The 27168-nt window shown below is 40.7% G+C and overlaps 1 protein-coding gene across 3 annotated transcripts in view; it reads right to left on the bottom strand.

Annotated features, from left to right (window-relative positions):
* Wdr70 (WD repeat domain 70) overlaps positions 1-27168 on the bottom strand; it is a 239873-nt gene that overhangs the window by 142468 nt on the left and 70237 nt on the right. For all 3 annotated transcript variants that reach the window (NM_001013909.1, XM_039101944.2, XM_063281520.1), the window contains one exon: positions 11352-11428. In NM_001013909.1, coding sequence (NP_001013931.1) covers positions 11352-11428 — 77 coding nt within the window. The remainder of the gene's footprint in view (positions 1-11351; positions 11429-27168) is intronic.

Consider the following 27168-nt stretch of genomic DNA (forward strand, 5'->3'; position numbering starts at 1 on the left):
TGTTTCTTGGCCAAAAGAAATTGTTAATTAAAAACTGTAAAACTACTTAAAAAAAAAAACCCTTGGAATTTATAAAGCATTCCTTCAACGTTTTTGAAGGTGTAAATATATTATGCTTGCTGCATACAGCAATGCAGAATGTGTGAACATTCCCTGAATGCACTGTACAAAATGTGTACTGATCAGTGTGGCATTAAACGCCTTATCCATGGACATATAAGGAAAAGTCTTATACCATAGTAAAATAAATCTTGAAAGTACTAGAAAAAGTATAAATTAAACTAAAGCTACTCAAGTATAATGGGTCAGCGATGTACATGGCTACTTCTAAATAACTCTGATCTGCTCAGAAATTCAATTCCTCCTTATTAAATTCAATAAATTAATATTTATTGACCTTTTTAAATAAAAAAAAAAGTGTGAGCGGCAGCAAGAGTTCTGCATCTGTTCCATTAGTAACCCTGAGTAATAATGTTAAGGTTTTGAGTTATTACATAGATTTACAGGGAACCTCAATTATGTCACTAGTACTAACAATATATCTGAGCGTTAAAGTCGAACATGAAACTCCTCTCTGCCTAGAATTTTACAATACTTTAGATTAGCATATATTTACTTTAAATCACTAAAAATTCAAAATATAATTAATAAGTCTACAGACAGTTCTTCTTGGGTTTTATGTGTGCTGCTAGAAACAGACCCAGGGCTCTGAACATGTAAAAAAGTGTTTTACCAAAGAACTACCTCCCAGGGCTCTTTTCAAAGGACTTCAAAATAACTGAGTGACTAAACCCCTATTTTATGCTCTTACCAATTCCTAACAAAACATTTACTCTAGAGTCTCAACTCCTCAATAAACCGGTACTTTTCCAGGAACCTAAGCTTCATAGCAATGTGTTTCTTAATAGAAACTTTAGTTTTCTTTACAAAGTAAGTGAAATTTATAATGGGGCCAAGAAAATGCCATACATCCAAGAGGACCTTAGTTTGATCCCCTAAACCTACACTGAGGGAAGAAGTGGACACAGGAGGACAGCAGAGATGGCTGACAAGTCTGTCTTATTCAATCAGTTCAAAATTCAGTTAGAGACCCTGACTCAAAAAAGAAAAGAAGGGGGGGGGGAAGGGATTCATTCCCACTAAAGGATAAAAGGAATAGAAACACATTGCTTTGTACCAGTGAAAATAATGCATGTCTAACTGTGAACATGAAAAAATACGATGCAAAAGCCACTGAGATCTCTAGTCTCCACACACATACGTGCTATTCAACATTTTCTCTCATGCTACATTACAAGAAAAATAAATCCACACCTTATCTTCTTTGTAGAACGTCAAATCATGTACAAATAACCTGGGCCAGGAGAGGTGGCTCAGCAGTTCAGAGAGCCTGCTGCTTTAGCACAGGACACAGGTTTGGTTCCCAGCACTCACAACAGAAGGCTCACAGCTGCCTACAACTCCAGTTCCAAAAGCTCTGACGCCTCCTTCTGACCTCTGAGAGCACCTGCACATACACGGTGCACATCTCCTGACCTCTGAGAGCACCTGCGCATACACGGTGCACATCTTTCTTTAAAAAATACATCATTTTTAAAGAAAACGTTTCTATAAACACTAATTTGGATAATCACTTTATACAGCTGTGGTTGAATATTCAATGAAACATTAAAACTGTGGTGCTCACACATTTATCTATATGGTGATAGTTACAAGGCAATTGTAGTCATGAACCCTAATTATAAGTTCTAAATACCACCTGTTTAAGAATTTATATTTTCTGATCTGATTTAAGGGTTGCTCCAGTGGGGACTCATACCTGGTACTATAAATGCAGGGAGGTCAGAGGTCTAGGGAGAGCCTACACTGCTGATTTGCTAAATGAACGTGTGTTAAACTGCCTTCAAAATGTTTATACCATAGACTAAGGCTACTAAGCTTTGGTCAAAGTACTTTGTGCAGCGGGCAGCAGTGAATGCTCGCTCATAACTGGTCACAATACTGGGACTAAGTGACTTTTGAGTGCTCAGCACTAAACAAGGCATTTATATCATCCCATTGCTAAGACATCAGGGAACATCATGGAAGAGAGGGTAGATGAAGGGCAGAGCCCCAGGAGAGAAAGGAATCGCATGGAATGCTGTACTCCACACAGGAAAGTACTTTGCATCCATGGACATCACAGCACATATGCGTACACGCACAAGACCCAGACGGTCGATGTTCCAGCATGGGGATGGGGAGGGACTCGTGCGGACCCACCACCAGCTGAAGAGCTGTTGGGAGCTAAGGGAGGGGAGTTAGCTTTCATCGGTGTGCAGACACTGATACGCCCCACCATCCAGTGAGCAACTCCGCACACACAGGCAACTGTACTTAAATCCAGTGGTTATAAAAAGTAAAAGCTAGGACTGCAGAAGGATATTTGGGAAGAAGGGCTCCAGAGGTGTGGGAGGACGATAAGTGAGAAGATAGGGGCTGAATATGATTAAACATATTATATACATGTATACCACTGCCAAAAAACAGCTTAAAACACATTAGAGACAGACTTTGCTCTGCCAGCTCTCCCACATGCTACTGCTGTCTCAAGTATACTGACTTTGTATCTACTGCGCAGTTCTCAACACGAAACTGAGCAAAGGCAAACTGTTCTGAGAAAGATACTTTTAACTTATTAACTTACTATGAATTGTACATGCCCGTGCCCCTCAGTACAATATGGCAACCCGTGCATGTATGTAAGCAGCACATATCCAACAATGGCTCTGACACGGACCAAATGAATAACCAGTTAAAGATGACCTACGTCTTTCTTGTCTTTAAACCTCCAGTTGGTCAAACTAACACCAGTAGGGCACATTCAAATTGTGGAATTAATTTGCAAATAGGTTCTCATTATTTCCAGAACTCATGCAGTGAGGGAGCTTTATAATGTTCCAGAGTAGCCAGAGTGGCTGACAGCCTTAGTCCCAGCAACTCTGGACTAAGTCAGGAGGGGTCGACTGAGTCCAGGAATTTGGGAGCATCCTGGGCAATACAGGAAGAATCCCATCTTACCCTTCCTCTTAAAAAAAAAAAAAAGCAGCGTAGAATATTTTCTATTCTTAGTCTAACAATGAACTAATTCTTCCCCAGAATTATATGTAAGTTATAAAAATGTTAAACTATATTCAAAACACTCATGAATAATGCAGAAAACTAATGTTTTTAAAGTTTCCCTCCAAAATACTTGGGAGTTAAAAAAAAGACTTTGAGTTACAGGAAATTTACTTTTTTAGAATCCACTTATGTGAACCACCATTCTTTAGAGAATTGTACAATTATGTTTACATATGTTATTGATTGTAAAAGCCAACTGAAATCTGCCTAGGAGCTTTCCAGAGAAAAAAAGTCTGTAAAATTCAACATGCTCCACAGATGTTCTAGGAGGAGATGCTCACCAAGCTGTGTAAGACACCTTCACCTTAACCGGCAGACCTATGCACGAACACACAGGTTCTATATGTTTATCCTGGGATCAGATCTGGAAATCAGCATAATCCTATTTTACAGAAATCTAAATTTTAGTAGCAAATTACTTGTTCACAGATACTTGTAGAGTCCCCAACTTCCTCTGGTTCTTACTATGAGTATATATTCTTCCCATAATGCCATGCCAAAACTTGGTAAACTTTTTACTGTAGAGTTCATCTGTAGAGCCTATAAAATTGAATGTTTATAATTTACTGAATCCAATCATCAAAACCATTTATTATTGCTGGTCTTCACTTCCCAAGGTAAGTTCCGGGGAGCTCTACCCAAGAGTTCAATACAGGCTGTTGTTGTGAGAAAGACAAAGAACTGCACTGCTAGGTTTAGAAAATGCCTGGGGGTGTGGAGGGGATTGCTTGTTTCTTAAAATATTTTTCAGCTCTTTCGTGCATTTATCCTTTGGTGCCAGGACTCTGCAAATGAAGACTAGAGATCTTTTCTCCACAGACATCTTACACACCTTAGCAGTCTGAAACACACAAAGGAAACTCTAGTATAAACCACTCAAATCTCATAATCTATACAAAATTGATTTGCAGAGCTTAAAATACACTGAAAACATATCCAAAAAATTTTTGATTAAGTCAGAAAAGGTTAGGTAGTTAGCTATAAGTCTCATGAATCCTTTTCTCTACATCTTAAAATCAGCTTTCATAAGGGGAAACAAAGATGTGGGGGTACCATCTATATAAGCAGATATTAAGAAAGACCACACACCAGAGTTTTTGAAAGCTTCGAAGGGATTTTTAAGCTAAAATGGCACAAGAAACAAGCAGTACAGAGTACACAGAGTCCAACATGTGTTGCATCTGTACACGTGAGCTCACTCATGCTCTACTTTTGCTGTGCTATGCAAATCTTGTATTTCTCATTATACTTTATTCTATTCATAGCAATGTTATATAGGAATAAACATTTTTCTTTATAACCACGACCCTATATACTTCAATAAAATTATCTGTGTAGTTTATAGCTCAAGCGTAATAACTCATTCATGAAGTTCGATGGTTTAGAAGAACAAGCATGTAATTTCTCACATGACTACTAGTCCTCTTAACTGGGTTAACAAGTGTCAGCCCTGCCAATCTAGCCCAAGCTCTCCCACAAGTCTGAGGCTGGCTGACATTCTAAGCTGGTCTAGAATAACCTTAGCTGACACTGAACTCTTCTCCACCGGAGCACTTGCCCTACAGAGGATTTGATCAGATGCAATGCTCTACTCCAGGGAGTAGAAGCCCACACTAACTCTTAAGAGGTTTATGCTGGGAACTGATACACCATCATTTCTGTGATGCTAGCATAGATGAATGGTATGGAATAGCCCCCACCCTCCTAATGGGAGTGGCTACACAGTCACATTGCAAAAGGATGGCGTAAGGAAAGGTCAAGAACTGGGGCCATTTTTGCAGTCTTCTGACCCATTGTAAGTGGATATTAGCCCAAATGCTCAAATTATCCTAGATGCACAGAACACATGAAACTCAAGAAGGATGACCAAAATGAGAATGCTTCACTCCTTCTTTAAAAGGGGAACAATATCCTTGGCAGGGAATAGGGAGGCAAAGTTTAGAACAGAGGTAGAAGGAACACCCATTCAGAGCCTGCCCCACATGTGGCCCATACATACACAGCCACCAAACCAGATAAGATGGATGAAGCAAAGAAGTGCAGGCTGACAGGAACTGGATTTATATCTCTCCTGAGAGACACAGCCAGAATACAACAAATACATAGGCGAATGCCAGCAGCAATCCACTGAACTGAGAACGGGACCCCCGTTGAAGGAATCAGAGAGAGGACTGAAAGAACTTGAAGGGGCTCGAGACCCCATATGAACAACAATGCCAACCAACCAGAGCTTCCAGGGACTAAGCCACTACCCAAAGACTATACATGGACTGACCCTGGGCTCCAACCTCATAGGTAGCAATGAATATCCTAGTAAGAGCACCAGTGCAAGGGGAAGTCCTGGGTCCTGCCAAGGCTGGACCCCCAGTGAACGTGATTCTTGGGGGGGGGAGGATGGTAATGGGGGAAGGATGGGAAGGGGAACAACCATATAGAAAGGGAGGGGTAGGGGTTAGGGGGATGTTGGCCTGGAAACCGGGAAAGGGAATAACAATTGAAATATAAATAAGAAATACCCAATTTAATGAAGATGGAGGAAAAAATGTCCTTTTTCTATTGCTTTTTTCTCTTTTTGGAAGGAAAAGAAAAGGAAATCAAGATTCACAGGTCATATGATTTATGTAATATCTCCCATGATGTTTTCCTTCAGAGCAACCCTGCACCTTTTCTTTCTAGTCAAAACATTTTTCTCTGGGGCGGGGGGAAGAGGAGCAGAAATTAAATTAACTAAATGTTCACATCTCTATTCATTTCACAGGACATGAAGTTAAACTTAGGGCTAGAGTCAGTAAATGATCTTGCAAAGCCCATGTGGTAGAAAAAGAAAACTGACACTCTGCCCTCCACACACATGCTGTGGCAGGCGCATGCACACAGCCATGGGCAAGCATTAGATGGATAGGTAGAGATGTAGGTAGGCAGGCAGGCTGGATCCATGCATGCATACATGGTTGTTTAAAATAATAAAATAAATAGAACCTAAATATATCTTTTATTTATAAATAAAATCATCCTGGTTCTTTATATATATTTTACATGTTTTAGAAAGTAATATCTTTATCTAAGATATGATTTCCTTTCATTCTTTAATATATCCATTTTCTTGCTCATTAATTTCTATAAAAGCAACTTACAGAATTTGTTTTCAAAATCCCATCTGAAATTTCCCGGTTCTCCCAAATCACAGTACTGGCGGCCTTCCAGTCTGCTGCTGCAGAGTGCTTAATACTGCACGTGTGGCTGGACTCTCTGCAGACCACTGCAGCCTGGGGTCAAAGTGAACCTGATCTTTACTAGCTTCTCCCCGTGCTGCAGAAGGCTAGCCCTTGGCTTACAAATGCTAGTCTGCGCCCACTATGTTTTCCCTCACTGAATTACTGCATGTGTGCACTGCCCAGCCACTCTTCCATATTCCCCTCCCTCCTGATGACTGATGGAGTCAGACAGTATTTTCCAGCTTAAAAACCCTGGGATTCATGGACAAACATTTCACAGTGACTTACTACAGAAAAGTAGACAGGATTAGAAAGGAATAACAAACACTGGGAGATGACAAAACTTCATGAAAAAATAGACATTAAAATGCAAACACTTGCAGCGTTCTTCACGACACAGCCCTCTACTTTTGCTCAGAAAGCAACTTCCCACAGCTGAAACATTTGCCAGTGTTTCACTACAGACGGGAACTCACAAATTTTTAACTCCAGCCTTTGCTTTTCCCTTCACACCCATAACTCTTCTCGTAAGGCTGCACAGAGTAGGACACAGAGTGAACAGGGACTGTTCCAAGTGAGGGAATGACAGCCACACGGAAGAAGCCCAACCAAAGCACTTCAGCTTACTTTATAGCAAAGTAAGGTGACTGCGACAGGTGAGATGCTCTCCGTTGCTAAATTCTGTGATTGTCACTTGCATGCAGGAGTGCTAATAATAGTCGGCTACTCTAACTGCTGCTCTATCCCAGCCAATAGGGAGAACGCATTTGAGAGGCAGAGGTGTGTGTGCTTTAATCAAAATGTTTCACACAAACTTCTTGGATAACTTGGAGTGATTCTTGTATTCATTTATTGATTGGCTAGTACACTTGTGTGGGAATGTATACTTGTAAGGGTACCCAGGCTCCGGAGGACATATGGCAAGCAGGAGAGAAGAGTCCTCTCTCTCACACCACGTAAACTCCAGACACGGAGCTCTTACCCACTGGACAACCTCACCAGTCCTTGTGTTTTGTTCTAAAAGATATATCAAAATATACAGATTTACACACAAAAAGAAGGAAAATACCAGTTATTTCATTATCATTACAAAATCATCACAAAGTATTTTCAACTCTAAGAACAGGCAAGAACTGTTTTTGAAAACTATATTTTAAAAATGTGTAGAAACATTATAGGAAAGGGAGCCAAATCTAACCATTTTAGCTGTGAGAATGCTTTTTAATAGATGACATGTATCAACTTCAAGATAAGGAAAGGCTCTGATCTGAAAGTTCATATTCATGGTGGGGCTGAGAGGTGGTTCGGTAATTAAGAATGATGCTGCTCTTTCAGGAGAGCGGAACCCTAAGATCCTAGCACTCAGATCGTGCAGCTAACAGTCTCCTGTAACTCCAGTTGCAGGGGTTGGATGCCCTCTTCTGGCCTCTGCAAGCACACACACTCATATTAGCAGACACACGGGCCCACACAATTAAAATGAGACAAATCTTAAACGAGTCATGCACTACTAGGTTGCTTAAGCTGTAGAAACTTATTTTGTAATAGATCCAGAGGCTACAGGTCTCCAGGGAAGGCGTTGGGAAGTTTGTCTCTTCTCAGGCCCTCCTCCTCCTTGGCTTCCTAACTGTAGCCATGCTCTCAGGTATGCATCCCTCACACCTTTTATTATAAGGACACCAATCCTGCTATCTTAGGCGCCTATTTGCAGCCTCATACTCATTTCTCTTGTGTCATTAACTCCAAAGACAGTCTCACTCTTAAATCCTAAGAGTATCAAGGCACAAAATCCATAGTACATTTCCTTCCTATTTTAGACAGATTCTGTGCTGAGGACTCAATTATATCAGTGCCGTACTCTTATCCTGTGTCATACTCTTATCCTGCAAGCTACTACAGATGACAAAATGGCTCCCCATCACATCTTATCCACCCATAAGTAAAAATGAATTTCATCTCATAAGTATTTCCATCTTCAATGATCTGGTTTTCATTAGCATTTACATCCATGGAAACGTTATTAAGTGCTGCTTCATTGTGTACTCCACTCTAGTGAAGTTGACAAAACAGAAAAGATGCTATCTTCCCTTCTTCCCTTCTTCATTTCCTGCCTGCATCAGATTAACCTCGGTCTCTGTTTCATACTGAATCTTCTGGAATGGAAATGAGAGAACACTAGTATCTGCGAAACACATTCAGAGATCCTCAATTTACTCTGGTAGAGTTTGGGCCAGAACAAAACCGTAAGGCCACCTTAGCCTCCACTGGACCCAATTCTCACAGACACAGAGATTCCTCTCTCCTATTATAGCAAAGTTAACTCACAGGTTTGTTCTTTCCGTGAATAACTGGCTACAGCTGTCAGAATTCTAGCCTCTCCTCCAACACTGCTGAGAAAGCATGGGCTAGCAGACATCCCTGGGTTTGTTTAAAACTTAGTGCACAGCACAGTGACAGAAAGGGGGAGGTCAATGGCTGCCTACACCGTGTTTTTATAAAAACTATCTGAATGAGTTGTCCAAAATGAGACAAAAACAGCATAAAAGAAGAATGAGGATCAAGCAAAACAGGATCTCACTGATGGAACCTGCTCACATATCTTTACCTAAACCCTAAATGCCATTATTAAAATCTCCAAAACGGGGCTGGAGAGATGACTCAGAGCTGAGAACTGCTCTTCCAGAGGACATGAGTCAGTTCCTAGCACCCACATCTAGTGGCTGGCCTAGGTGGATCTAATGCCTCTGGCCTCCAAGAGCATCTACACACACATGAACATACATAGCTATGCTATACTACACACACACACACACACACACACACACACACACACACGCTTTAAAAAATAAAAACCAAATAAATAGAAAAGGTCAGTCATAATAGTAATTTCAAACCAAACAAAAATAATACAAAAGGAAAAAATATATCTTTCACTTGTTAATACAAAGTTAAAATCATAAATAAGACACAAGTTTCCATAGAATGGTATTTTCTTAGAATTAAAAAAAAAAGAAATGATGATACCTGAACCTTGGGGAAAGAAGGGATGCAATGCCACATTTAAGGCTCAGGGATCACCTTTTAAAATGTTATTTTATAAAAACTTTTATTTAGTTACTAAGAGGGAAAGACTGTTTTCTCCAAGGATATAATCCCTGGTGGGTTGTCTGTGGCCCAGTGAGTGGCTATACACCCACATAAAAGTACATCACCAAGTAGAGTCCTCCTGCACAGCCAGAATGTCTTTATGCCTCAGAAGCCACCTGAAGTGCACAGAGGGTCTAATGAGTGTCTAACTGTAAGTGACCTTTCATGACCATCTTCACATTTAGGTAGCACAGCAGAAGCATCACATCACAATGGTGTCCTAGAAAACTTCAAGGAAAAGGGAATTTGTCCTTCCAAGGAGAAAGACATTCCAGTAGTGTTCTTTATGAAATGAGGTCTTGTATCCCCTCCTTGTATTTTGTACCTGAATCTATAAATTGATTACCATCAATCACTTTGTGTGCGTACACACACAAACCCTCACAATGGGCTCAGACACTTAGAATTCAACACTGTGGTAAAGTCATAATCAGCTTTTTCATTTGAGATACATAATCACATTACTGTCAACCTGCTTCACAGAAAGTGTAACGTATATAAAGTACACTGCTCAGACTAACTCAATGTGCATTCTCAACGAATGTTAACTATTATCCTAATGTCGCCTCGCTTGAAAATATCAGTGTTAAATTTGGCACTGTTCAATTCCTTGGTTTTTTACTGTATCGATATCCTGGTCCTTTACGCTTGGCTTTAAGTGTAAAGTGTAAAATTCTTATTTGACTGGCTCTTGCCTTCCTTTTCAAATTTACTTCCTTATCATTCTCATCTTTCCTACCAACTTACAAAACGTCAACAAGTCCTCTTGCTTTCCCTCACACATGCTCTACTGTCTTCTCATCTCAGGGTTCCTAAACGCAGGATCGCTTTGGCCAGGACAGCTCTGTCCCTTGTAGCACCCTCCTCTGTATGATTTAAGTCCCGACTAGAAGGAGACTTTCTTGGGGGCCAGGCTGTACAGTGTTTCAGTGGTAGAATGTTTGCCTAGCCCTAGGCTTAACCTGATGTCTACCGTAAGAACAACAACAATGATAACTGCTTTACATGTGGTAAATCCTTCTAGGTTCTCCCTGTTTCACGTGTGTGCACGTGGACACACACAAGCCAAGGTATCCCTGTGGAAGTCACAGAACACTGCAGGAGTCTTTTCTCTCACTTCACACATGGGGCCCCCCATCAAGCTTGGTTTGTTAGGTACCTGTGCGCTCTAAGCCACCGCACCGCCCCTCTCAACTCTTCATTTCCTTTAGTTGGACTTTACCCAACAGTAATCACAGCACATAAAACTACACGGTTTATCTTTGAGCATCCCTGTACTTTCATATCACAGCACTCACGTCCAAGGGAGCAAAAGGCCCGGAATGGCAGAGCCCTAGAGCAAAGGATAATGTTCCACACCTCAGCCCACAGCTAACTATTATTCTACGTCAAACGCCAAAAACAAGTCAATCAAATTGCAAGTCATGTGAATTCGTTACTGACAGATTTCTCTAGGAGGTGGTAAAGGATAAGGGGAATGGAGTCGAGCTTCAAGGTTAGTGAGCCCCAAAAGAACTGTGGCTGAAGAACAGCCAGCTTGTACAGTGGTACAGTCTCATTTCAGGTCCTCTACTAGCATCAATCTAATCCAGTGTGTCCCATGATCAACTCTACTGGAATTTACAAAATCTCTCATTCCCGCAGCATCCATATTTGTTTAACTAAACTTCACAGCAGACAGAAGTCAAAGCAAAGTCAAGAATAGGAACGCATAAACACCAAAATTCCTACTGCTCTACTTCTTACTTTACTAGGGTTGCCATGATACAACAGTTAAGAGATACTAAAATCTATTAAAGCATTCAAAAAAGTACCAACAATACTCACGCATCATTTGAGCAAGTCATAAATTCTCCTTTTATTTTGGGATGCCATGAGCCAGTATGAAGCATTGCTGTATGGCCCTTAAAGAAGAAAGAGGAGAGGGTATTAAAAGGTAAAGAAAGCATGCTGGTATCATACATTTAAGAGTAAAACACCTAAGGGCACCCTCGAAACCCACAACCTCACTTATAAACTAGCATTGTATTGTGCCAATTTCATCTCATACACATGCTGGATTTCCCTTGTTTCCCAGTCTCTGATGAGTCTGGAAACCAGCAGTCCTTACCTGTCACAGGTTCCTAATAAGGAGGATAAAGTAACTGGTATGTTCTCTTTAGGAAAAAAATAAGAGGTAAAACCTAAGGCAGACGGGTCCTTCTTTAAAGACATGATCTTTTCTTTCAAAGAAAATAATTAAGAAATTAGAAAGCATTTACAAATGAGCAAAGCAAGAGATCAAGAAAGAAAATTCTTATATCCTATAACTTAACAATATTGATTCTACAACCTAGCTGTAAGAATAAGTATGAGGAGAGGGAAAATATTTCAAACTAACAGAAAAAGTCTCTCTACCTAAAATAGAGAACATAAAAATACTAGAATCAAAGAAACATAATAACGGTATAAAATTACTATACAGCCAAGCCAAACAGAATAAGCATCAAATACAGATGCACATACAAACACATTCCACATCCCACAATCCCACGGAGCGCAGTTAGGGGGAGCCTCTTACACAGTGAGTTAGGATCAAGAGAGGCAGAAAAGAGGCTGACAGCTCTTTTTAAAAAAAAAAAAATCTATTTATGTATTATATACAGTGTTCTGCATATATGTCTGCATGTCAGAAGAGGGCACCAGATCTCATCGATGGTTGTGAGCCACTGTATGATTGCTGAGAATTGAACTCAGGACCTCTGGAAGAGCAATCAGTGCTGTCAACCTCTTAACCATCTCTCGAGCCCGACAGTTCTTATAGAACAATGACAGTATGTCTAACAAATCCAAAATAAAGCCAGTCAAGAAAAGTGTCAGCGCCACTCTGGAAAGAATAAATTTGCAATCAAAGCCTGAAACTAATTTCCAGTCCAAAGTGTCCACAACACCTCAAACAGTATTAGTGTCATCCTGGCAATCTATGGAACGAACAGGGACCACCAAGGTAGCGTCTCTTAAAGTGCAGCAAGGAGACATGAACTGAAGCAGTACCTATGGGGACTAGAGAAAAAGATGAGGATCTCTGTATCTGAACTTGCAGCCATGTTTCTAATTCTCTACTTGCCACACCTGCGTGCATCCAAACACATATGTACAACAAGGAAATCTTGATTTATAGTCTCTAACTCATTTTCAATTTGCTTCCCAGTGAAGCTATAAACCTAGGAGTCATCCTTAAATACTCCCCTAACCCTAATCCCTGAGTATTCTAGATATAATCAAATCCCATCTACCCGCCAGTCTCTTGCCAAATCTATCAAAAACACCCCTCGAGTCTACGTTCCTCTCACTACCACTCCCTCCTCCAGAGCCAACAGTATCCATGGTCCTTCATCCGTTACTTCCAGTTGTCAGTCTTTCACTCTCGTTCTTATCTCACGTGTTCCATACAGCAATGGAAGCCCAGTTATAGCGCAGTTCTGCAGTCCCTGACGCAGAGAGTCGGGAGTACCACCAGAATGTGCTGCACTCATAAGAAACTGTCAAGGAATACATTAAAGGATGCAGTTCTAATGCCACACTCTCATCTCTAGTCCTTCACTAGCTTCCAACATCTTTCAATAAGCCTGAACAAATTGCATTTTCTTTTTTTTTTTTTTTTTTTTTTGGTTCTTTTTTCCGGAGCTGGGGACCGAACCCAGGGCCTTGCGCTTCCTAGGCAAGTGCTCTACCACTGAGCTAAATCCCCAACCCCAAATTGCATTTTCTGCTTGTTAGTTTCCTCACAACTTTACCGTGCTCCTTCCTGCCCGGTGTGCACCAGCTGCTGCCTGCCTTTTGGTGCCTGCTTTTCAGTGCCTGCCTTTGGCTTTCTCCACTGCACAGAGCTCTTTCCGCAGATAGAATTCTTTCCCACGTGCTGGAAGCCTCTTTATTTTCACTCTCCAGTGGTGGCTTTTCATTCATCTAGCCTCAGCTGGAAGAATCCTCCAGCCCTCTAAGTAAACACAGCTTAACCCATGTTCTATCCACAGCCCCTATTTCCCTAAAAATAACGCAATCATAACGTGCTAAAAGTTGGGCCATGGTTCTTCCTCCCAGCCCCATGATCCCAGGAATAAGACTCAAATTCAAAATATATTTACAAATACCTTGGCCATATAGGTAGACTCTTCTCTGACTAGACATAACTTAAAATATCCCATTTACATTGTGTCACGTGGCTGGTTACCTGTGCTCAGGTCCATGCCTCCAGCTCTCCACATCTTCCCAGTGAATGTCAGCCTGACTCTGTCAGAGAATCCTTTCTGTTTTCCTGATGTCCCACCGGTTTCCTGCCTAAGCCATAGCCCATAGGCCTTTTAACTAACAGGTGATACATGCATACAACACATAAGATACATTCTCTACAATAATGTGAGATTCTCTATCCATTGACGGCTTGTGAAAAAAATGTGAAATTTCACATATTCACAAACAAACATAGATCAACGATCTAAAATCCAACATAGATGGAAACAAATGAGCCTTGCTGTGTTTCCGATAAGGAAGACGTATGAAAGGCTAAAAGGAAGTAGAGAGAGGATGTACCTGCAGTGGACTGGATGCTGGCCTCCAAAATATACCCTTAATCCCAGGTCCTGGAATCTCTGAAACAGTATTTTTAGAAATAAATAGGGATCTCAATAGGCGCATTTACAACACAATTCCCAAGACTCAGGAAAAATCACAGAAGGGAGAATAAAAAGCATTTAAGAGCCAGAGCACCAGGATCCTGCCTAGCATCTTCTAGACATGACAGTCAGCATGCCAATCTGGACTAGAGAGAATGCCAGTGGTGCCACACCTGCATAAGAGCTACAGGCAATCAGTGGCTGATCAGAGAGGGAGAAGAGAGAGATGAGCTCCCCGATGGGCTATCCAATGATGGGTGAGTGCATATCTGTCTGTCTACCATCTGTCTGTCTGTGTCTGTGTGCAAAACAATAATAAAGAGGAAGAAGTCATAAATTTGAGAGAGTGGAAGGGACACTGGAAGAAGTGAAAGGTAGGAGAGCAAGATGAAAATTAGATATAGTACTCATAAAAATTTAAAATCTCTACATAATTTATCAATGTGGATCCTACTGCTGATTGTTACTATTCTTCTAAAAGAACAAAGTAGAGGACACAAAGAGAAAGCTATATGAAGCTGACACTAGAGTTGTCTAGCCACAAGTCAAGGATATCTAGAATCACTGGTGGAGAATGACGCAGGAAGGATTCACCCCTTACAGTCACTGTAGGAAGTAGAATCCTATTTATACCTGTACGTTCTCATTTCTGGCCTCAAGAATTGTGAAGGAATTAAACATGTTTAAAACCACAATATTTGTGGAAATTAATTACAGTAGTCTATAGAAAGTAGAAAATACTCTCAGCTTAAGACAAAAATAGTAGTGAATTCTAATTAATACATTTGTTTTCTCTTTGCAGTGGCATGCATTAACAATTCTAAACTGCTTTCAATACAATGAAGAATTAATCTTGTGAATAAATATGCTGGGGCTGATGTAAATCAGGTTTCTCACTGTTGGAGAAAATAGCTACAAAAATGGGGAAAAAATGGGAAAGAAAAGGACCATAAGGCTCTTTGTAGCGTTCTAAACTAATATGAAGATACAAATAGAGAGAGGTGTTTATTTGTATATGGACATGCCATCCTCCCACTTCATATGCTGAGTATCTGGAAAGCTATAGCGAGTCTACAAAGAGACCCTGAATTCTAACAACAAATTTCCAATTAAAAGAACCAGGGTTTCCTAGAAAAATGATTGACCCCAGCACTGGAAAAGGAAGAGGAACCTGAAACATCTCACTGTGCTAAAAAGACAGCTCTGCAAAGCAGTTGGGGCAGGTTCAGGGGTAAAGTACAGGCTGGAGGGGCTTTAACTTCTGGGAACCTACAATATCAAACAAACAATGGTAGTGAGGTACTGTAAACCACTAGCTACAATAAGAGCCTCTGTGTGCACACTAATGCAGAAAGCTAATTATTTTAAAGTCTCAGCTGTGGTGGTATACACCTCTAATCCCAGCACTCAAAATAAAGCAAAGAAAACTACAAGTAAAAGTCTACACGACAGAGAGAGAGAGAAAGAGAGAGAGAGAGACAGAGACAGAGAGACAGAGACAGAGGGACAGAAAGAGACAGAGACAGAGAGACAGAGAGAGACAGAGAGAGGTCTTTCTTGCTCATTTCCTTATAATATATTAATTGATAAATATAAAATGATTTGCAATCATCACAGAAATAATCTTTAAGACAAGAATCACCAATAAATGCAAAAACTAGTAGGGGAAAACTTGAAACTAAGTATGATATTCATAGGACCACATACTCTCTCTGCAAATTACTCAATAATTACAAAGAAGAAAAATTTTATACTAGAAAAATCTGACATACACAATCTTATACAAGTAATCAAAGTTCACATCATTAATATGGTACGCACAGGCAGAATACTATTTTGATGGCCATCTTAACACATAACCTGACTAGACTGGGCCTCAGATCCCTGCACTGCTCACCCCTCATCAGAGAAGCATCTTTGCAGTAGATGGTAGTTATCACAGAGACCCACAACTGAATGGTGTGCATTGGAACACTCAGTCCTGAATGGGCTATCTTTATCAAACCCCTCCATTCAAGGCTCAGAAATCTACGTAGAAGAGAAGACAGAAAGGCTGTGAGAGCCAGAGATGCTGGACTCCAAGGAAACATTGTCTTCCAGACACAACAGGTCTGGCACACATATAAATTCACAAAAAATCTGAGTATCGTCCTGTATAGGGTGAACCCAGACAAAATCCCAGCACTGAGAAGGTGAGACTAAGTCCCACCATAACCAAGAAGCCACGTGCAATTGATACTTGCTGAGAAAGGGAAAATCCATTTTCTCCAATGGAGTGAACTGGGTATATCAACCACACTCTAGGCCAGGCTAGTAGGTCAACACAAAACAGACTTGGGATTTTTTCTACATGGCTTTATGTTGTGTTTGCTTTTTTTATATATATTGTTTTTGCTTTTTGGCTTTTTGTTTGTTTGTTTGTTTGTTTGTTTTCTGGGAAAGAGAGACCATAAAAAGTTGGGAAGGTATGGCAGTAGGAAGGACATGAGAGAATTAGGGGAGGAGAAAGATTCTCATCTGCAGCATACAGCACTGGGTCACTGTTTCTCTACATTGGCATCAGCTGGTGCACACGCCCTTTTGGTATTTGTTTTTGTCATCTCCTTTGCATATTAATTCATTTAAAATGTGAATAATTAATTCCATGTTCATAAGCACCCCTTCAAGGCTTAAAAACTGGGCAACATGGTAAGACACTGTATATCTTAATTTTTCCCAACTCATCGTATTAAACCCTCCTAACATTTCCACAAGCTGCCTACGACTGCGCTTCCACCAGGAATTCAGACAATACATGCCAAAGAAATAAAATAACTGAGAGCATAAATCATAAATTAAATGAATGAGGAAAAAACTTATCAGATATGAAATTTATCTAAGAACTATTTGGTTTTTTATTGTTTTAGAATTCATATATATGCAATGATGTGTTTTGATCAAATCCATCCCCATTCCTTCAAATTCCCTACCAATATTCTTTTTTTTTTTTTTTTTTGGTTCTTTTTTCCGGAGCTGGGGACCGAACCCAGGGCCTTGCGCTTCCTAGGCAAGCGCTCTACCACTGAGCTAAATCCCCAACCCCCGCCCCACCAATATTCTTACATTGTGAGAAAATAAAGTGAGGAAGGGTACTGAAGCCCTAGCTCCTCAGTCCATCAAAGAGCTAGAATGTATTCAGAGACACTTAGCTCCATTTCCATTCAAGTAGAAAATACACGCTATCCTACTCTTTACTGATCATAACAAAACCACTGAAGAGAAAGCCGGAAGTAACTGTCCGGGGAAGAAAGCAGAATCGTAAGGAATACAGATCTTAAAAAAACTAATACTAATCTTAAAAAACTAATACTGGTACATCTCTGGGGTAATTTTAACTTCTGTATATCCAATCTAAGGCTATGTGGCCACCACAACTGACAAGAGTAAGCCAGCACAGAAAGGGATGGCTCTCCTGGCTTGAACAAGGGTGCTGTGTTCTAGGTGGGAAGCTAAGGGTAAAGTAGGGAGAGATGAATCACCTTTGTGGCAAAGCTTTAGTAATTTAAACCATAATTTCTTTTCTCTTCCTACCTTCCTACCTTCCTTCCTTCCTTTATTATCTTACTTAAACATTGTTATTCTTCTGAAAATATACTGATTTGCATCTATGGTTATTTTTAAGATATTCAGTAAGTCAGCAGAAAGGGCAGGTGAGGCAATGGCTAAGGATCATTACCACCCTTGGACACAGCACTGGTGGGTAAGTTGTCCAATGACTGAAGGCAGAACCAGCTAGTGAGTCTTCTCCAGGAAAGCCTTGCAGCACCTGAGGCACTGTGGGAACATGAGCTTGAAGTTGGAATCACTGGATCATCAGTGATTAATGTTTCTGTGGATTATAGCTCCCACATAGCTCAGGTTTTAGCTTTGCAGTTTTTATATGTAAATTTCTCATACTGCAGTCATCTATACAGAGTATATAATCAAATATGGCAAAATCTCTGGTACTCTGCCTTGCCTGATGGACTACACTAACGCCATGATTATGCAGCTGACAGTTATTGAGTCTGGGGCCAGCCTACACTCCAGTTGGAAACAGCCCTGCTGTCAATGGCCCAATTATTTCAAACATTTTCACCAGTTTGCAGCTTTCTTTGGAGGCATTTGGAGGCAGTGCCCAAGACAATACCCACCTTCACTCTCATACCTCTGCATGCTAACCACGCACTCTCCCATAGAGCTTTATCTTCAGCCTGAATATATGCCATTGTATATGAAAGACTTATGAGATTAGGTTATCCAATGGAAAAGCAGATGTAGGTCCAATGCCCCATGAATAAAGGGACTATTCTGTGAGTATCTAGATAAACAGAAAATAACCTATAGCCACCACTTACCAAAAAAGCAAAAACAAACAAAACTATCCCAAGATAAATAACAAAAGCCAGGGGGGTAGCTGGAGAGAGAGCTCAGTGGTTAAGAGCACTCATCACGTTTACAAAGGACCGAGGTTTTGGTTTTGGTTCCAAGCACCTCTATGGGGACTCACGATTATCCATACATCCAGTTCCAGAGAATATGATGCCCTTTCCAAACCTCAAAGGGCATGCATACATACATACGTTACATATGGCAAAACACTCATACGCATAAAATAAAATATGTAAATCTAAAAGGAAACTTTAAATCCAGCAGGTTAAGAATAGAATTTGAAAAGTATGCAAGAAGTTTTAAGGAAAAAAAAGGCACTTGGGAGAGGGCTCAGTCAGGGAAGTGCTTGCATTACAAGCATGAGGACCTGGCCTTGATCCTCCGAACCCAGGGAAAACATAGGCATGTGCAGAGGTCTCAGGTCCTCAAATGTATACAGGCTATGGCCACTGCTCTTAGTTGCCCTCCAGAACTAGACAGCAAGAGATTATTACAGAAGGCACTGCATACTTGGTACAGGACATAGAAACGAATGAGAGACTGCGCTGGAACTGCCCTCCCTGCTGCCACAGTGCCAGAAAGGGCTATGACGAAAACTCTAGTCTAACCATAACCCTGAGCTCTGAGAAACACTGTCTCAAAAAATAAGGTAGCGAAGCAATTGAAGAAGATACTCTCCATGTCAAACTTCTGACCTCTCCACATGCCTACCTGAGAATGAATACTCATATTGTCACAATGAGAATGACAAAGGGACACTCAATATCACTGGTTATGAAAATGTTTCTATTGGAAATACACATGAAATCCACTAAACATCGTTTATAGTGGCTAGACTCAGAAAACCAATATCCCTAACTGCTAGAGAGGCTACAACATAAAAACAGGTCCATCTAAAGTCTACTCACAAATGTCTGTGATGGTTCTGTTCTTGTAAGTTTGTGCTCAAACGGCCAGTCATCTACTTATAGGATAAGAAGGAGAAGTCAAGGCCAAAGGTTTTTTTGCTTCATCAGCTACTAAATGGTGATGTCATTGGTGAGATAATAAAAACAGCTGCAGAAGGCAGAGGTCTATAAAGAAAAGCCTTAGTTTTCTTTTTACTGTTAGGCTGGGGGCTAGTATACATCTAGCTTAGTGTGTCACTCCAGTAGTAAGAGAAGGTGAGAGCTGTCTCTAAGATGTCAGTGTCAATGCAGGGGAGTTAATGCTATCTGACCCAATGAGTGCAGTCGGATGGCAAGTATAAAGACTAGACAGGGCTCCTTGATAAACCTGGGACACCCCAAGACTTAGAGGTTGAATTGAAAAAGGATGAAAAGAATACTTAATGAAGCAGGAAGAAAACCAAATAGATGCACTGCTAGTCAAGGAAAGATGTATCAGGAGGCAAATCAACTATGCGAACTATGCTAATTAGCCAACACACTAATCCAGTTACAGTACTCTAAGAACTGAGAGACCACGGATACGATAAGGACAGATGCTGCTAACACGTGACTAATCTGAGCACAACAGAAGGACTGAGAAACAATAAGTGATGAATTCATACAAAATATAGGCTCCTCAACGATCCAATTAATCTGTCTAAGGTGGAAATAATCAACCAATTATTAAACTGAGGAAAAGAAATTTTAATGATTTCCAGTTAGCAGGTGTCTGGCCCAATTTGATCCCACTAAATACCTATCTTTGGGCCAGGAATAGCTTATAAATTACAATAAAAGGAAGCACCCTAACAACTCAGGACGTACCTGCGTGTGAGAAGGTGGGTACCTGGCTTTTCCAGCCTAGCACATTACTCCACACTTCCCCTCTTCTGCTGCTGGGTTCAGGGACGTGCAGTCTGTCAGCCCCCAGCCCACGTGCACCCCATGACAGCTATGAATGAGGCCAACATCAAAGCACTGAGAGGTAGGTCTGCAATTTGTCTCTGTAGCTCAATTGTGAAGACTCCGTATGTGGACACTGTGGACAACGTGCTATCTCACTTATGAAGACGGGGGCAGCCTGATCCACACAGACCGGCCTGATAGCACAACCTGAGGCAGAGCCGGCTCCATGCTCACTGGGATGCAAGTCTGCTGCCACTATTCCTTGCTCCCATACTCGGGAACTGTACAGACAGCTCCTACTTAAGCATTTCAAACCTTTAAACTGCCTTTTCCTGTTCAAAGAGCAACCCAACATCAGTCCATGCAGGTATACAGAGAAGAAAGAAAGAAACTGATAATTTATTGATAACTATTGATTACAGCTGAAATAGCATCTTAGCATATTAAAAAACAAAGCAATAGAAATGGCATTCGTTAGTAAACACAAAGGAACACCTTAGCACTCAGAACAAGAACACAAATAAATACATTACATTGAAAAGGCTCCGAGACTGTGAATGTTACTTCTTGTTTGTAAAGACAGAACCGTGACAAAGGCCATGGGAATGTTAAGTGTTACTGTGTTCAAACAGAGACCAAAATTAGTCATAACAAAATGAAGTTCAACTAAGGATTCTCAGCTGGATCTAAACAGATGCAGTACCACAGCTATCACTAGTGGAAAATTTTTAAAGTGACACCTATTAAATAACCATTAATGACTAAAACACCTTTTTATCAAATAAGTTGGTTTCTGTCTTTCCATCTTTATCTAAATAATAGAGGTCTTGGGAGAGGCAAGAATATTCCTTTACTCAACAACCTTAACAGAAAATTGCACCTAGAAAGAAAGAATTAAGTAACTTCTTGTCTCTCGTGATGTGCTCTACGCTGCATAGAGAATACCACATATCCATGACCAATACTATATCTTGTAATCTTGTATCACCCACCCACACAAAGACACACACACCGATCTATACTAAACCAGCTATTCCTGTGGCTGCTTCAAAGATTACAACCATAAAGGAACTCGCTGCTGAAGTACCATTTGTTGTCAGAGAACAGCAGGAGCCTCAGGATCCACAAATACAAGTGCCCCTGTCATTGGCATGGTGCGCTAACAGCTCACTCTCATGAAGACATGAAATGCAGCAAGGAAAATACTTAGCACAGTCTGTCTGTCCATCTTAATAAACATCACAAATAAAATGTGTGAGAATGTTTTGTTAAGTGTGTATAAAGCTTTAATTTGGAAATTAGAATACTTTTTCTCAGGCTGGAGAGATGGCTCAGTGGTTAACAGCATGGACTGCTCTTCCAGAGGTCCTGAGTTCAAATCCCAGCAACCACATGGTGGCTCACAACCATCTCTGATGCCCTCTTCTGGGGTTTCTGAAGACAGCTACAGTATACTTATATATAATAAATAAATCTTTTAAAATAATACTTTTTCTTTAGTCATGGTATTACAGGCTTTTTAGCCCACCTTCTCTGATACAACTTCTCAACTCTACCGTAATTATAAATTTCCAGTAAGTGTTACAGTTACAAAAACAGGATGGAGGCTAGGTTTAGCACAGGCTCGTCACTTACCAATCTAACCCTAGTAATAATCAGCCACACAGCCATTTCCTTCCATGAATCAAGTTCTATAAAGCCCGGGACTTTAAAACATCTGAGAGACATAAATACCCCTTTGAATACATCACAGAGAAATTTACCCTCCTTCAGCGTCTACCACTCCAGTGACCTAGGTACTCCAGCAGCACAAACAGCTCCTCTTCTGAAACCATGAACTTGTAATAGTCACTGATCTGACAAATAGTTTGCATCAGCTGCATGATAAATTCTAGATAGTCCATAGATAGTCCACATATCCATCCGCATCTCAATTTCTTAGCTCTTCTATTTTCTATATCCTAAACATCAGCTACTGCCTTAGGGTAATCTGGCGTGTTCTCATTGTGCCTACAATAGGGAACTAACTTTTTTTTTTAATTTAGAGAATACTTTATTAGTTTTTGTAATCAAACCCACGTAGATAAGACCTTACATATTTAATACAGTGTGTTACCCCTGTACAAATGGAAAAAACTTAAGTTCAACATTTCTAGACCAATATGGCTGTTAATTTCTGTACAGTGCCAACTCAACACAGTAAACGGGGATACTTTTTTCCAAAGTTGACAGCACAGCTAAAGTTTCAAAAAATTCAAATTATATAACTGTATATATATATTTATATTTATATAAAAAGACCAATAATAGCAGTGTGTTATGCATCAACAGCAGCAACAGCTTTTCCAGGTTCTGCAGTCATCTGAACAAAACTGTAGAGACATCCAGCACACTCCATTAAAAAAAAAAGTAAAAAAACAAAACCCGAGAAAACAGCACAGTTCTGTTACTCTTGTGGTACCTGGCACTATTTTTTTTTTTTAATTAGCTTCTCAATCATCATCTGGAAAGAAAACATTCTGAGCAACATCATTAAAAACAGCTCTGATAAAGCACGGTCACTACTACGTATCATAAAGCAGGTACAAGCTATTTTACATCCACAGAGGTATGATACAGTACTGTCCTACATCTATAATACTAGAGGATACAATTTAAAAGGCATTATTTGAGACTTGATTCTACTTTTCCAGCAGAGGGCCCAAAGGATGGTGTGACACAGCTTTGTAAAGAAACATACTCTAGACAGGATTTCCTTTCACTAGTGGCACACTTCTAAGGATTCATTCTCTCCATGAATGTCAGCTAAAACCGTTATTTAAAAAATGAAATATCCCTAGAACAAAACCGTATAACCACCGGATTCACATGAAGATGACCTAGTGGAGACAAGCTTGACCTCACCTTACCAACAAGCTATCAAATCTGTTATGTTTAAACAGTGAGACCTCCAAGGAAGGAGATGCCAAGTAGTGCTTCAAAGCTTCGGACCACAATCAAACACAGCATCCTTTTCAACAGAAGCAGAAGCTCATCTGAATATGCTCAAGGATGCTGACATCAACATTTAATCATCTCCTCACTCATCCAGGAAGAAGGGGAGATCAGTTACTACTGTACTTTATTGTGTTCAACCAAATCACCATGTTACAAAAATAGCAAGCTGCCATAATAAAAAATAAGGCTCCTCTATCCAGCACCACTGGTGTGATTCTGATAGGTCTGCCTTTATATGTTACTTGACCTTTTTCCCTTACTGCTTTTAATATTCTTTCTTTATTTTGTGCGTTTGGTGTTTTGACTATTATGTGACGGGAGGTGTTTCTTTTCTGGTCCAATCTATTTGGAGTTCTGTAGGCTTCTTGTATGCCTATGGGTATCTCTTTTTTTAGGTTAGGGAAGTTTTCTTCTATGATTTTGTTGAAGATATTTACTGGTCCTTTGAGCTGGGAGTCTTCACTCTCTTCTATACCTATTATCCTTAGGTTTGATCTTCTCATTGAGTCCTGGATTTCCTGTATGTTTTGGACCAGTAGCTTTTTCTGCTTCACATTATCTTTGACAGTTGAGTCAATGATTTCTATGGAATCTTCTGCTCCCGAGATTCTCTCTTCCATCTCTTGTATTCTGTTGGTGAAGCTTGTATCTACAGCTCCTTGTCTTTTCTTTTGATTTTCTATGTCCAGGGTTGTTTCCATGTGTTCTTTCTTGATTGCTTCTATTTCCATTTTTAATTCCTTCAACTGTTTAATTGTGTTTTCCTGGAATTCTTTCAGGGATTTTTGCGATTCCTCTCTGTAGGCTTCTACTTGTTCTCTAAGGGAGTTCTTTATGTCTTTCTTGAAGTCCTCCAGCATCATGATCAAATATGATTTTGAAACTAGATCTTGCTTTTCTGGTGTGTTTGGATATTCCGTGTTTGCTTTGGTGGGAGAATTGGGCTCCGATGATGCCATGTAGTCTTGGTTTCTGTTGCTTGGGTTCCTGCGCTTGCCTCTCGCCATCAGATTATCTCTAGTGTTACTTTGTTCTGCTATTTCTGACCATGGCTAGACTGTCCTATAAGCCTGTGTGTCAGGCGTGCTGTAGACCTGTTTTCCTGTTTTCTTTCAGCCAGTTATGGGGACAGAGTGTTCTGCTTTCGGGCGTGTAGTTTTTCCTCTCTACAGGTCTTCAGCTGTTCCTGTGGGCCTGTGTCTTGAGTTCACCAGGCAGGTTTCCTGCAGGGGAAAAGTTGGTCCCACCTGTGGTTCCAAGGCTCAAGTCTGCTCGCGGGGCACTGCCCAAGTCCTCTCCGCGGCGGCAGCAACCGAGAAGATCTGCGATGCTCTTTCCGGGAGCCTCCGCGCACCAGGGCTCCAGATGACGCTTGGTGTTCTCCTCTGGCGTCTGGACGTGCACAGAGTGCAGCCTCCTCTGGTCTCCCAGGCGTGTCTGCCTCTCTGAAGGTTCAGCTCTCCCTCCCACGGGATTTGGGTGCAGAGAACTGTTTATCCGGTCTGTTTCCTTCAGGTTCCGGCGGTGTCTCAGGCACAGGGGTCCTGCCGCTCCTGGCCCTCCCCTACGGGAACCCAAAGGCCTTATACAGCTGCCTCTTGGGCCAGGGATGTGGGCAGGGGTGGGCAGTGTTGGTGGTCTCCTCCGCTCTGCAGCCTCAGGAGTGCCCACCTGATCAGGCGGTGAGGTCTCTCTCCCACGGGGTTTGGGAGCAGAGAGCTGCCGGGAACTAACTTTTATCCCACTACCCCTCAATCAGAATATTTCATCCTAAACCCAGAATCCCCCACAAAACCCAAAAACATCTCATGAGGAAAACAGTAAAATAATGTGGAAGGAGAAGATGGGGAGAACTGTACAAGATAGCATTGTAGCCATGAAAATTCCTTATGGAACCCAGTACAACGTTCCACAGCGCGCACCAAGTTATGTTTATGTAAAATACCCTACCCTGTGAGTATACAGACGTATATAAAATACCCTACCCTGTGAGTATACAGATGTATATAAAATACCATACCCTGTGAGTATACAGATGTATATAAAATAACCTACCATGTGAGTATACAGACGTATATAAAATACCCTACCCTGTGAGTATACAGACGTATATTTTGTAGTCCTTATGTCTTTTGTACCCCATTTCTTCTACTTTTTCTCTCACGCCAACAGCAGCAAATCTTAGTATATGTATATGTGTGTAATATTTATGAATGTGTTCCTATAGAGGGGTGTGTGTGTGTGTGTGTGTGTGTGTGTGTGTGTGTGTATTCATGTGTTGGACAGAAGTCAGTCAGTATCGAATGCCATCCTCAATTGCTTTCTACATTATTTGTTAAGACAGGGTCTCACTGAACCTGAATCTATCCAATCCGACTAGAATGTCTGGCCAGTACGTTAAGGCCCAGGAGTCCAGCGGTCTCTGCCTCCCTGGCACTGAGATTAAAGCAGGTTGCTACACATGGCTTCTACACGGGTGCTTGGGATCTGAACCGAGATCCTCATGCCTGCCTAGCAAACACTTCAGCCAATGAGCACCTCCAGAGCCCCACAACCTACTGAAAGCCCATCCTAATATATTCCAACACAAGCAGAGAACATTGCTCTGCCAGGAGATGGTGGCCCTCGCCATTTCTAATCTGAGGCTACTTATATGTGTAAGTGTCTTTTCAGATGAATCTACTTCTGTCCCTTCCATTATTAATATAAAAATTCTTTCCTCATCTTCAGTACTAATCTTTCCTTTTCAACCTGATCACAATTCCTCCCACTTCTTCAAGGAGCTTTCTCACTACTTAGTATGTTTGGGTTTTTTGTTTTGTTTTGCAGAATTATATTAGGTTTCAATTGTTGTGAAACATATGTCACAAATTTAGTGGCTTATAGGACCCCTCATTTATTATGATGTATTTCACAATGTGGCTGGACTCTGCTGAGTGTTTCTCAGATTGGAGTAAGGATTCCAAGAGGATCACATTCCTTTCCTGGAGCTATGAGGAAGAATCTACATCCAAACACATTCAAGCGTTGGCGAGTAGACATTCCTTGTGGTTACAGGACTCGGATTCTCAATTCACCACTGTTCATCCATGGGGAAGGGAGTACTACTCTGAGCTACTGAAATACATGCTCATTTCTTGCACTGTGTATCTTCAAGGATAGTAAAGAAAAATCTTTCTCATACTGCATCAGACAAAAGTCACACTGACAACTTTTTTTTTAAAGATTTATTTATTTATTATATATAAGTACACTGTATCTGTCTTCAGATACACTAGAAGAGGGCATCGGATCTCTTTTACAGATGGTTGTGAGCCACCATGTGGTTGCTGGGAATTGAACTCATGACCTCTGGAAGAGCAGTCAGGTGCTCTTAACCGCTGAGCCATCTCTCCAGCCCTTTTTTTTTTTTTTTTTTTTTTTTTAAAGAACAACTTTTTATAAGAAAATCTTATCCATACTTCCTGTTGGAAGAGCCAAGAATCATTATCTTGAAACTTCTAGGCTTTACCTGATTTGACTGAAAGCATCAATGAACAGTTTACTGTGTGACTGAGAACTCTAATCTTCTGGTCTTTCAAGGGTCCACAGCCACACATTTGCTGTCTTGACTCCCACCAAACATCCTGAAGTGATTTGTTAGAATCATTTCCTACCTAATAGACTAAACACTTAAAAAGCATCCAATCTAATCTTTTAACAAGGCTTTCCTTAATTTATCTTTCTCTTAGGATTAGACACAAGCAA

Source organism: Rattus norvegicus, chromosome 2 (assembly GCF_036323735.1).
Source record: "Rattus norvegicus strain BN/NHsdMcwi chromosome 2, GRCr8, whole genome shotgun sequence".
NCBI lineage: Eukaryota > Metazoa > Chordata > Mammalia > Rodentia > Muridae > Rattus > Rattus norvegicus.